This window comes from Aureococcus anophagefferens (genome assembly GCF_000186865.1).
Source record: "Aureococcus anophagefferens unplaced genomic scaffold AURANscaffold_59, whole genome shotgun sequence".
Lineage (NCBI taxonomy): Eukaryota > Pelagophyceae > Pelagomonadales > Pelagomonadaceae > Aureococcus > Aureococcus anophagefferens.
In genome coordinates, this window is record NW_008705612.1 from 21,422 (window position 1) to 34,155 (window position 12,734).

At 53.3% G+C, this 12,734-nt stretch overlaps 4 protein-coding genes across 4 annotated transcripts; 3 read left to right on the forward strand and 1 right to left on the reverse strand.

The window, feature by feature from the left end:
• Positions 1-698: 698 nt before the first annotated feature.
• AURANDRAFT_67981 (hypothetical protein) lies at positions 699-2,584 on the forward strand (the record flags this gene model as incomplete). The annotated part of the gene is made up of 4 exons (XM_009043586.1): positions 699-774; positions 1,083-1,193; positions 1,347-1,935; positions 2,017-2,584. 4 exons carry the CDS (start codon positions 699-701, stop codon positions 2,582-2,584), a joined length of 1,344 nt encoding a protein of 447 aa, XP_009041834.1.
• Positions 2,585-2,821: 237 nt separating this feature from the next.
• AURANDRAFT_67982 (hypothetical protein) lies at positions 2,822-5,110 on the reverse strand (the record flags this gene model as incomplete). Its single annotated transcript, XM_009043619.1, has 4 exons — positions 2,822-2,923; positions 2,989-3,030; positions 3,263-4,721; positions 4,998-5,110. 4 exons carry the CDS (start codon positions 5,108-5,110, stop codon positions 2,822-2,824), a joined length of 1,716 nt encoding a protein of 571 aa, XP_009041867.1.
• A 3,011-nt stretch (positions 5,111-8,121) lies between these two features.
• On the forward strand, positions 8,122-8,619 carry AURANDRAFT_14632 (hypothetical protein; the record flags this gene model as incomplete). The annotated part of the gene is made up of 1 exon (XM_009043587.1): positions 8,122-8,619. A coding segment is annotated over one exon (498 nt), but the record flags the coding sequence as incomplete, so codon positions are not given.
• A 354-nt stretch (positions 8,620-8,973) lies between these two features.
• AURANDRAFT_67983 (hypothetical protein) lies at positions 8,974-12,706 on the forward strand (the record flags this gene model as incomplete). Its single annotated transcript, XM_009043588.1, has 12 exons — positions 8,974-9,086; positions 9,166-9,250; positions 9,349-9,423; positions 9,574-9,651; positions 9,845-10,020; positions 10,070-10,103; positions 10,166-10,261; positions 10,398-10,713; positions 11,399-11,469; positions 11,632-11,769; positions 12,199-12,417; positions 12,488-12,706. 12 exons carry the CDS (start codon positions 8,974-8,976, stop codon positions 12,704-12,706), a joined length of 1,620 nt encoding a protein of 539 aa, XP_009041836.1.
• Between the last annotated feature and the right edge of the window lie 28 nt (positions 12,707-12,734).

The window sequence follows — 12,734 nt, forward strand, 5'->3', positions numbered from 1 at the left end:
TCCGGAGAAACGCGAGTTCCCCGGCGCCGAAGGCGCGTTCGAGTTTCAGAGCTCGGCGCCGCAGGCGCCGAGCGCGTCGCGAGTTTGGGGCGGGGGCGGCGTCCGCGGAAGACCCGGCCGGGGCGCGCGAGCTTTCGAGTTTGCGAGTTTCGGCGCCGCAGGCCTCGAGTTTGCCAGCGCCGCTGTGAATGCGAGTTCCGTTCTCGCCCACTCTCTCGCACTCGCAAGCCCCTAGATCGGTGAGCGCTCGTCGTGTTGCTGCTCGTTTTCACCACTTTTTGGTCCTACTGGACCGCGGCGCGCGGGCGGTCCTGTGCGTGCCCGTCTAAAAATCAAACGCTCGCGCAGACGCACGCGGCGGCGCGGCGAGGGACGCGGACCAACTCCATGCGCTCCCCAAACCACTCGGCCGCCGGGGGTCGCACGCAGACCGGGGGTCCAGACGATGGAGATACAAGCCCCCAGTTTCGCGCACGTGCGACTTCCAACCACCGACCGCGGCGCCTACCTCCGGCCCAGGCACTTCCCAGGGGCTCTAGCGGACCACAGGCTCTAGAGACGGACCACAGATCGGCTACCGCCAGCCCCGCGCCGTCCCGCTAACCCTGACCCTAAGCCTCCGGCGAGCGGATGGGCGCCGGCCAGCGCCCGCCGCCGTCCGGCTACCCTAAACCCGAACCCTAACAATACACCCAGCGATGGCCGTAACCCTCAGCGAGCGCCTCTCTAACCCCCAGCTAACCCTCGACCCCACTCTGGGGACGCACGGGCCGCGTGTAACCCGCAAAACCGTCCAAAACGAGCCTCGCGGCGTCGGGGATCGTTCGCGCGCGCGCGCGCCCGCGCGCGCATCCGTCGGCGCCGAGAGCGTCGTCGTCGCGTCTGTCCTCGAGGGCGCGGCGCTGGAGCGCGTCGCGGGCGCGCCGCTCGCGGCCGCCGAGGCCGTCGCCGAGGCCGCCGGCGTCGAAGCGCTCGAGGCCGTCGGGAGCTCGAGCGCGCCGGCGACGAGCTTCTCCGATATTTGAGTTTGGTAAATAGACATAATTTGAAAGAAGAAACTGAAGAAGTACCAGAAAAAATAGGCGAAGAAGGAAAAGAGGAAGAAATAAAGGATGATGATATATTTGGTTTGATTCCAGATGATATATTTCGAAAAATATTGGATGATTTGATTTCTGGTGATTTGAATCTATGTAAACATTTCGGAATATTGTTCTGGCCTACCGATCCGGGCCGTGTTTCCCTACTGCGAGTGAAGACCAAGAGGGATGAGCTATTTGCGAGCACTGCTGCTCTACTGGAGAATGATGATTTCATGCGGTTAGTGATGCCAATTTGCGTGGTAGTTGAAGATCTCCAGAGGGAGATCATTAACAGGAAAATATTCCTGCCTAAGGCACTGTCCAAGATGAAAGAAGCGGAGTCAAGGGCATGCCTGCAACGACACTGTAAAATTACCATGCCAGCTCATGGTCATACTGACGGTTTTGTCAACGAGCTCACTGATGTTGAGGTTGCTTACCAGCTGGAGCTATTTGGATATGGTGGACTTCCAACCAGAAATTTATTACAAAATGTCATAGAGGCTGCAGATTTGATTCGGCGGGCAGATGTCTACTTGACTTTTCCTTGGGGTACGTCTGCAATGTGGGGTCCAGACCCAGAGCTGGTGGCAGAAGATGCACTCCACCTCATATTAAGAATGATGCCAACTGCAAATCACATTTGCCTATCATGGCCTCTGGTGCACAAGGACGCCCGAGCTGAGGAGCGGATGCTGATGGCGTCCCAGGCGATTCGGAGAAAGACTTCAATTTCATGGTATAAAGCAGCATGGCTTGATGGGTCTTCAAATACTGACATCATCAAGCAGTCCTTCGGTGACAGTGACAGTATGAAGCTGCTGGATGCCTGGCAGGACACTGACATTTTAAAGTGCATTTCCAGTGATGATTCCGTAATAAATAGCCTGAGAATGATGATGTTTCACTTGAAGAAGAGCATTGAAATTATGAGGATGAAACCAACGAAAAAGCCTGGTGATGAGGGCTATCAAGCTGAGCTGGAAAAAGATGCTGACCGCCTCCAGTATCACGCAGATCAGTGGTGGCATTTTGCGAGTAAGCATGTTGGAGAGAAGGTCCTTACCTCATATGGCCACAGCTTGAAGTGTGGTAATTTCAGCAGATTTATGAAAAAATGGGGCTATCTGATCTACTACAGTGCCGACGCTGTGGAACAGACGAACGATGATGCCATTGTCATCACACAGACCAAATCGCACAAATTTGGTGTGAAAGGCCAGTCACCTGGGAGGGGCCAAGTAATGGTGTCCCAAGCTGAGGATATTGCCCGGTGGTGCGGCCGCAAGATTGCCTATGCTACGGGAATGGACAAGGAAATCTATGCTGCCCATGAAGCTCGCTTGCTGCGCAGGAGAAATGAAGCTAGCCAGCGCATCCGCCCCCTCTTTATTCCGCGCAAGCCTGGAGCGAGGAACAGAAAAACGAGGAAGCTTCAGCACATGCGGCGGGATTTGACTCGCGACGGCGAGCTCTTAGATATCCGTAAAGTATTTTCGTAGGAGCTAAGCTAGAAGTTGAATCGCCGGGAGATTTTAGAGTGCATATGTTGGCTTTTTTTCGCCAATGGTACGCCCGCGGAGGGGGCTGGTTGGGTCTTTAGACGCTTTTGCTCCGATTCGACTCTGTGGCTTTTTGGTGGTTTTCTACATTCGAGTGCCCCCCATCGGCCAACTAAATGAACTAACTAAATCCACAAATTTAGTTAGCAATCGTGTATTCGAGTTAGCTCTCCCGAGTTAAGGAGAGCATGGACGGGCAGCCCCGTCCTCTGTGTCGATCTCCGCCCGTGCGCATGTCCATATCTTGCCAATGGACGTACTACCCCGCCGCGACCGCCGCTACGAGTGGTGCAAGTTTTACGCTGGGAGCGCACGAATCTGGTATGCACGACGCTCGCGAGCACGTCCCGAAGCTCCGCGGCAACTTCGCGCGCGACTTTCTCCGCCTAATCGTATCGACAGAACAAACTACGAGTTCTGGTGCGCGCGCGCGAAGGAGCTCTGCTGGCAGATGTCTTTATCTCCATCTAATTATTATTTTTGAGCGAGCTATGAGCAGCTCATCAGGCTGCCAGCAGCTCCATCGTGGACTCAGGCGAATTTCATGCGACGAATCTTTTGTTGCTTGCGACGAATTTCCCATCCGGCACTTATAGTAGGTCCTACCTACGAAGCGACCTTAGCCTTGGCGAGCTTCGCGCGGCGGGCCGCGCGAGGGAGGTCGGGGGGCGGCATCACGGGGGCCCAAAACTCAGCGACTGTTTTCGTGGGGGAGTAGAGGACATCCACAGAAGATGGCTTCGCCTTCTTTGGCTGGTGTTTGTTCCCCGAGGGTGAGGCCGGAGGCGTACGTCTAGAACCAACAGCAGAAGATTTCACAAGCGACTGCAGTTGTTCAAATGGCAAATCAACCCAATGCGTAGCTAGTGATAGAATCCGCGCATCAGCATCGTATTTCAGACACAAAGACGGAAGCTTCGGACGTCTGCAAGACTTCGCTTTAACAGGTTCAAGACCCAACTCCAGTGCAAGAGCCTGGAGATGTTCTTCATCTGCATCGCCAACAGCTGACACCATCTCCACAATAGCTCTCACGCATTCGAGCGGAGCATACGGATGGCTCTGTTCGGACATTGATGCAGCTTGTCTCTGCAAGGTCTGAGAGCAAAACACATTCCAGTAGTTGCCCAGGAATAGACTCACATGCTTAAACCCAGGAGCCCGGTCCACCTTGATAGCTGAAAAAGTCGATTTGCTTGCTACCCGATGCAATGCTGGCCTGTAAGTGTCACTCAAGTAACAATTTTGGCTCCTGGGTGCGCTGAAATGTCGGATTCCACCGCCACTGAAACCAGTCTCGATCATGGCCCATGTCTGCTGATCAACACCTGGGATGATCTCGCTGTTGCAGCACCCCGGTTTTGTTTTTCCAAGCAATCCGGTGATCCTCGTTCGAAGCATGGTCCGCAGTAGCCACTGCTTTGAAGTGAAGCTCTCATACAGCAAGTCTTCCCCATTCTTGTCCTTGCCCAGCTGCGGATCAGTCTCAGGGAACGTAGAAAAGTTATGGCTTTGCCCTTCCATCGAAGATAATGAGCCATCGGGCATCTGCTGATGACTCATGACGTAGACGTGCTCCATGCCATGCAGCAGCACCAACTTGTCACAAGCATCATCTATCGGCCACACAACTGCCACACGTAGCACGCAGTCGACAGGATACCAAGACGCGTCTGAGCAAAGCACGACTTCTTTTAAGCCAGCGGTTAAAGCCCGCTGCCTGACATTCATGGAGCTCGTCGGGAATTTCTTGTCATCATCTCCCACAACAGAACACCACTGGGCTAGAAAAAACTCACCGGTGTGACCATCCTGAGCAAACTTCTCGCGTTCGTCTTGAGGCAGCTGAGCGTGCTGCCGAACGTCGACAATGCGGGAGAGGAAAGACTTACCCTTCGCCTTGCCCGTGTAGACGAACTCGCCTGTGAGCAACAAACACTTGAGCTCTGCACTGCGAACTACCTTGCCATACGGGCTCGTGCCCGGCACTGGGTTCATGCGCAGCGATGACAAACGTGATTCCCGGTACAATTTCAGGGCTGCGCTCGGCCAAGATATGCCAGGGCCGCTCGGATACCTAGCCAAGTTTTGTAAGGATTAGTTCGAAAAGCTCGGAGAGAGCAATGGATGAAAGTCCATAGTTGTAAAAATCCTCTATTAAAGTTCAGAATATAAACTTATCAATTCATCCAATTTTTAGAGGAACTGGACTTATCGAAACCTCCTGGAGACTATTAAGAAAAATGGACACATAGGAGGAATCCCGGTCCCCGCCTCATTTGTTCTCCTCATTCCGGAAGCGACCCGACTCGAGACGGAGCAACTGGTTGTGAAAGAACTGCCTGCTACCCACGATCCTCCAGGGCTGGACGGCCTACAAACGATGCACAATGCGACGAAGAAGACTGAAGGATCGTTCTTCAAACCAGTGAACATCTCTCTGCATCCCTCGTCGAGAGTTTTCATCGTCGGCAGCGATGGCGTCGCTGCAATGGCAGCTTATTTGGCCTCCGTCCTCATGGCGTAGATACTGGTCGGAGATTTACCCGAGTGCAGAAGCCCGAGTGCTATTAGCGACGAGCTCAGCTCTTTCACAGATAGCACGAATATCCTGGTCGGTCTCCGTGAGCCAGGCGCCCGCTTGTTGACTCATATACTGTCAACGCAGCTAATATCGAGCTTGGCCTTTTATGCGTGTGTTTGCGAAAGTTTTCACGTCGTGAGAGGGCTCCCAGCCTACAGTACAGTCGAGCAGCTGTGCGACGCGATTCGGATTTTTTTTCGAACATCTTTTCGAAGCAGAAATCTCGAGGAGCTCCCGTCAAAATCTGCGTTTGCGATCGTGGGGAGCGGTATTACGGGGCTCATTGTGGCGCGCAGGATAGTCTCCGAAGGGCACCAGTGCGTCCTCCTTGAAAAGGCGAACGCATGTGGGGGTGTCTGGCACTCGCAAGCCAACATATCATCGAGAGTGAACACCTCGGAAGCGGCTTATCGCGCAGTTGATCGCGGAGGTGTCGTCAATTTCGATCACAGCCCAACTTTCTAAATTTTGAATGATCTCTCACTTCTGACCTCAGCATATCTTGCATGGCGGATCAAATTTAAGACAACCGCGATTGGGATTCGTTCGTGCCGGAAGATCTGACATGCAATATTCTACTCCACTCCTGACAAACATGCCACCATCGAAGCAACAAGAGTACTGGCCGGTGTGAATCGTCGCTTGGGAGCTACGCGCAAACTCTCATTTCCAGACGAAGACGACTATCATGGAAAAACATATTACGGAGTTTGCGGCGATTCTTCGCGTGTTCATTTCCCTCAGCTGGTGATCCTCATCGTCGGTGCGGGCGCATTTGCCACGGAAAATGCGCGAACGGCTGTCGAGTGCGGTGCGGAAAGAATTTCGGTCCTTTAGCGACGGCGTGGTGCTGTGAGCCCTTTGATCGTGGACTATCTCAACTTTGTGCGTCCATACGACGAAGGATACAGCCACGCAAAGTTCGGTTCTCAAGTGATTTTCTCAGCCTGGGACGCTGTCTTCGACCTTTCTGGGGCAAAGAAGCCGGAGTGCTGGCGATAGGGGTGAATTTCGCCGATCGGGCACACGCTATCAGTTTCGGATATCTGGTTCGTCGCACATTATTACGGCCTCCTCACGACAGTTCTGGGCGAGATTTCTAATGTGGGCAAAAGCCACGTCGCTACGGCGGACGACGGAGTTGTGATTTGATGTGACGTAATAGTCAAGTGCGCCGGGTACTGGAAAAACGAATTCGTGAGGCGACTGCTTGGAAGTAACTCGATCTACTCCAACAATTTTGTGCGAAGTAACTTGATTTATCAAGCCGAACAAATCTTGGACGATGCTGGTGGCTTTCAAACGCCGTTTGGTTCGAGTTACTTGGAGGCTGTCGCTTTTCAAGTGCTCATGTTCGCGCACTGTGGGTGGATGGGTTAGGGACTGCGTCACGACCTTATCGATGCGCCCATTTCTCGCATGTCCGTCGAATTGGTGCGCACGCTCAGAGCAACCGTCACTTGCCAGTGCGGCGAAAAAACGTATGATTCATCGCAGTTTGAACTATCATCGTCGATTCCTGCCAGATCAATTCGTATTCGAGAATGCGCACAAGTGGTACGACCTGGTGGCGCTTTGCGAATCGCGAGCGAATCGGGTTGGTCACGTGCAGCCTGCGTACCCGTTTATGACGCTGTGCGAGAAAGTGGCCAGCGAGTGGCTCGATGAAGATCTAGCAATCGGGAGCATCGCGAGCCTTGGCGAAGATTTGATAGTGACGAGACTGAGCCAGTGGGTGGTACGGGCATCGCAGTCGGGGAGCTCCATCTAGAGCGTCGCAGGCGCAGAAGGAGGCGTGGATGACGTCCTCGAACATCTCACAATACTTGCGTTTCAGCTTCTCGGCACCGCAATCTCGACGAAAGAACCCCTCATGAACGCTGGGCTGGACTCTTTGGCGGGCATTCAATTTGTACAAGCCGCCACTGAACATTTCTGCTGAGAGTTTCCGTCTACGTTGATCTTCGACCACCCGACGCTTTGGGCTGTGGCCGATTTCTTTCATTCGTAGACCCAGTCTCGATCACAGTATGCTTGTCAAGACACGATGGATTTTCTTGTACGGCTCAGCTTCACGCTTCTGGGCACTACACTCTCAGCGTACGATCCACTTTATGACTCGGGGTTGGATTCCCTGCTTGCGCTGTAGTTTTCTGCGTCGGTGTCAGAAGAATTCGCGGTCGATATACCTACTACTCTTATCTTTGACCACCCGACCCTTAGTTCTGTTTCTCACCACTTGGTTTCGGCGATGAGCGGGTGCGACGATCATGGCGTCGCATCGCTTCTTTGAAACGCGGTCCTGGAATTTGTTGGAACTCTCGTTTGCAGGGACTCTCCTCTGGTGGAAGCAGGGCTAGATTCACTAGCCATCAGTTTGGTCGCCCGGTGACTTTCAGCAGCTTTCAGCACGGAGTTTCATTCTACTCTTATAGTCGACTATCCAACTCTAGACGCCATTTCAAATTATTTGCGCAGCGCGTCCGTCTCTAGAGCCACCCTCTTTGCATGTGGATCGCGAGCATTCGAAGCAATAGTAGTGACACAGGTCGCCTTTCAAGTACCAAAGCTTCGCGCGTTCAGTGGACTGCGGGAGTTTTTACATAATCGACTCAGTACTCCATCTTGGGTGCCCATCTTGCGGTGGGAGGCGTGCCAGTCTCAACATCCACCTGGAGCAACATACGGTGCATTCTTGCTACAGGTGCTAGCCGACGGCGGCGGGGCATTTTAAATGCCGCGGAGCTTTGCTTCAACGCAAGATCCGCAGAATATACTATTGCTCGAAGGCGCAGCGCAGTGTCTCGCGGGCTCTACAAATACCGCCGTCTACGTCGCCATGTTGACGCAGCCAGTCGAAGGGGTCGTTACCTCAAATAGCTGATACTCGCCCACTCATGCAAATATTTCTTCTGGAATAGTCTCCTACACACTCGGCCTGATCGGAGCCTGCGCAACGGTGGATACGGCCTGCTCGACGCAGCTTGTAGCCATTCACCTGGCTCGGGCGGAGATTGTGCTGAGCACATCCCCGCAGGCCCTTGCGCAAGGGGTCGGACTTCTAGGGCCCGCATGGAGTTCTAGATTTGCCAGCCTTGGGATGCTTTCAGCACTGGGGCGCTGCCATAGTTTCGATCGCCAAGGGGACGGTTACGCCCGAGCTGACGGCGCTGCTTGCTTTTTGCTTGCTGAATCACAACCGACGTGCGATTCTCCAGAGTTTTCGGTGACCGCTACCGCGGTGCAAAGTGATGGTCCGAGTGCTAGCCTCTCTGCTCCTAACGGCTCTGCTCAACGGAGATTGATTATGCTCGTCCAACCGCGTCAGACTTTTCTTACACCAACAGTGCCCGTAGAGTGTCATGGAACTGGCACCCTGCTTGGCGATCCAATTGAGATCGGAGCAGTGGCTTCGGCATTGTGCTCTTCCTCTCTAGTAATTCAGGTCTGTTGTTCGTCATTCAAGTCTCAAATGGGGCATTTGGAAGCGACCGCCTCCGGAGGGGGGCTATTGTGCGCATTTATGTCGGCCTTAGAGTCCAATAACACGCCATCAAATGCCTAACTACACATTCTGAACCCGCATCTTGCCTCCCTGCTCGGAGCTAATGCGTTACATATTCCAGCGCAGGACGTTCTCGTGATCAAGGGTGCTGCGCCAGCCCCAGTGCAGTGTCGTTTAAGCTCGTTTGGCGCAAGTGGCACGATAGCTCACGCATTGCTCGGCTATGGTGATTACCTTTTCATGACAGAGCCCGCCTCTGCCGCGGAGCTGGAGTTATTTTTCCCAGATGCCGGGCCTTCTTCACACTTTCGTCTTCAAGAGGCCCCCAGTTGCATCCAGGAGACGTTTCACTTGTATCTAATAGACGTGTTGTGACCAGCCTCTCGTGAGCAAATGTGTGTTGTGCAGAGCGCCCCGCTGGTTGCATATTAGGCGTTGGCTGATCACATCATCAGCCAAAAGTTTTTGTTTCCTGGTGTGGGCTACTAGGAGATGGCTCTCGCATGCACATTTGGAGGTCAAGCAATTAGATGACTGCATCTGTTGAGTGTCACGATCGCACGTCCTTGCATAGTCTCTCGGTGATAGAAGGACCACGCCGATCATGTCATGCAGTATGCACTTGCTACTACGTCGGGTTCGTATCACGTAGCCAGTCGATCCTGCTCACGTCAAGATTTCGTGACTCACGTCAGTGGCATCAACGTGACCAGCGAAGCAACGTCACAGATCGTAGCAGCAAGTCAGCCAGACTCGCGGATGACACGGGTTGTCAAAGCGTACCTATCCGCGCCAATTGGAGATGGATACTCCACGCAACGACAACCAAGCTTGGCGTAGTCGCGCATTGCCATTGATCCATCTTTCGGACATGTCTTCAGCTTTGCCAACCTAAATCACAGTCATGGAAATGGGAAAGTAAGATGGCGTCTTCTCCAGTGAGAGGTCAAGGTCGAGTACGGTTGAACCGTGCCATCGGGGATTTATAGTGGTGACTGCTCTGCCTGAACTGCGCATGCAATCAAGCACAGACGCGCAAAGAGGGAATGATAGTTGAGATTTTAGGATGCTCCTGGAGCTCAGATATTTCTCGCATGATTTGTCTTCACAGACCCGCACTGCTTCTCTCGCGCTCCTCGCCCAGCCAAAAGGAGCATCCTGGGTTTGCTCGGCGCTCATTTGTGCTTTAGCCAATTTTACACGTCGCCAGTATGTGCCTTATTTCGTGATAGTGATCGAGTGCACGCGCACGTGGTGGAATGATATGCCGCGAAAACACCTTGGCATGTGACAGCGCGAACGCGCCATCGTGACTAAAACTCGAGACTCTGCAAAGGTCACTCTTCATCGGCAAAGTAGTCCTGAACCCCGTGTGAGCACAGGAAAAATACTCAGAGTTTTCTCATGATAGTAGAACCGCAAATTGTTCCAGTCAAGAGGATTTTCCCGCTATCGACTCGAGTACTCGAGTGAAATGTGTGTGATCTCACCGTGCGACCAGCACAGTGACCCCTATGCGCGGGTGGTGGTGAAGTAGACACACTGATCGCCATGGTCTCTGAAGCGGTCGGAACGATAGTCGACACGAACGCTCCTCTGATGGCTGCTGGCTTCGATTCACTCTCTGCGAGTGAATTTGGTGGCAACCTGGGCATTCAATTTAGTTCCGAGCTGCCTTCAACCCTTTTGTTCGACCACCCGACTATAAATGCGCTCTCTGGTTTCCTTTCGCCTGTTTCTCCTATAAGGGAATTAAGCCTGGGGCTTTGAACACCAGTCTAGTCCAAGCCAGCTATGCCAATGCCAAGGGGGCAGCCCCCCCTATCAAACTAGACAAGCATTCCGCTGGTGGTCTAATGACTAGTTTGTCAGCTCAACGGAACCGCCGCAACGCTAAGCGCCCCGCTGATGTCCGTTGGGCTCGATTCCTTGAATGCGACCGAATTGGCACGCTAAATTGGCGAGCACTTCTGCGTGCCTGTCCCGTCGACCCTCCTCTTTGATCATCCCAACATCGAAACTCTAGCGTCCTACGTAGCTGAGTCAGGCACTTTCATTGAGGTGATGCCTGAAAGCTGCGACGTTGATGACTCTAGCGTCCGCCGTCAAGTTCACTGGTAAAAATGTGACGAAAATTTGACGTTGTACATATCAGGTGGATTCTCAATGCAGTTACCTTGCCGTTCTCGCACCCGCTGCTTGGGAACAATTCTTGCGGGGGGTTTGAACGCCAAATTGATCTTACCTATCATTCGCTGGGGTGACCTCGCAATCGACCATGGCTCTGAAAAATACGGCGCTTATACTGACTCTGAATTGGCTATGGATGCGAGCTCGTTTGCCATTTCTAAAACTGAGTCAATTCAGATGGATCCTTAAATGATACTAATTCTTGAGGTAAGCTCCGCAGCAATTTGTGCTGCGCTTCGAACAAGCTGCCGCGCGCATCTATTAAACCAGCATGTTGGATTTTTTGGGGGAGCCAATGGTGGGCTTCCCGATGATGCAGGGAAGCATGGCCGGCCCAGAGATGTCTCAGTGTACTCCGCCACCTCGTATTCGCTTGCGGTCGCTTGTGGATGATTGTCTTACGTGCTTGGTCTCACTGGCCCAAGTCTTTCACTTGACACCGCCTGTTCGGCATCTCTGGTTGCGTTACATATAGGCGTTTTTTCGCTAGTCCTCGACAAGATACCATACGCTGCAGTTGGTGGAAGTCTGCTACTAGCTTCTATGGTATCTGTCGTTTTCTCTTAAGCAGGAATGCTTTCCGCACGTGGTCGATGTCACACGTTCGATGCTCGAGCAGACGGGTTCTGTCGCGGGGAAGGAGTTGCGACGTTTCTGATGGAGCCACACGAGTCTTCTGATTGAGTTGCTGGCTCAAGCGTCCAATAGGACGGTCCGAGTGCGAGTCTCACAGCGCCAAATGGTCTATCCCAAAGGCGCCTGATTGAAGCAGTCGGCAATGAGGTCGCAAATGGACTTGCTCTCGAAGCGCATGGCACGGGTACTGCGCTGGGTGACCCAATCGAGGTATGACTTCTACAAAGAGATGATGACCACATGGGTGAATTTTTAGGTCGGCTCTGCCATCTGAGCGCTGTGCAACGACTCAAAATTGATACATTGCGATTCTTTGAAGTCGAACATGGGGCACCTGGAAGCATCGGCAGCTATCGCAGGACTGGCCTCTCTCGTGCTCGTGCCTCTTGACAGGGGGGTGATTGCTGTGAATGCGCAGCTCCAGCTGTCCGTCCAACTCGAGCACGACGTCCACTCGATTCCAGCTGCGTTAGGTTGAACACGCACGTTTTCTCGATCGTATCGCGATAATTCGAGTTGCCTGTCGAGCTTTCGGCCAAAAAGCAAACATAAAAATCATCAGTGGGTCGGCTGAGCTCATTTGGGTTCAGCGGGACCATTGCGCACGGGGCGTTTGTTTCCTTGGCGTGCTCGAGGTAGGTCCTGGAGAAGCTTAGTTTGGCTTCTCTCTATCGTGCTCAGTCGCAGCCTGTTTGTAGCAAGCGGCTGCAAAATCGATGGACTGCTGGAGAGGACCCTGGCGTGCCCCAAAGCCTCCTAGTCACAGACGGCTCCCTGTTGCCCTCGACGCAAGCCTATCTCGCGGATCACATGGTTGGAGGAAGCATCCTAGTTCCGGGTGTCGGCTACATGGAGTTGGTCTTGGGGTCACTCGAGCTGCCAAAGTCACTCACTGGTGTTCGATTTCTGCTGCCGTGCATATTACCAGAGCCTGGCTTGGGCTGATGCGTCCTGTGATGCCGGAGCCAAATTTCGGGAGCGTTTGCGATTGAAAGTGCAGGGACAACAAGGAGCCAAGAAGCGTTCCAAACGCACTGTGAGGGAAGCTCTCTGTGAGGCCAAAACTCTGAGTCGAGTGCTAAAATTACAGGCTATTTTGCGCGAGCACTTCACGATCGCCATTTTACCAACACCTTGCAGTGAGTGACAGACAATTCCTGAGGAACATGACAATC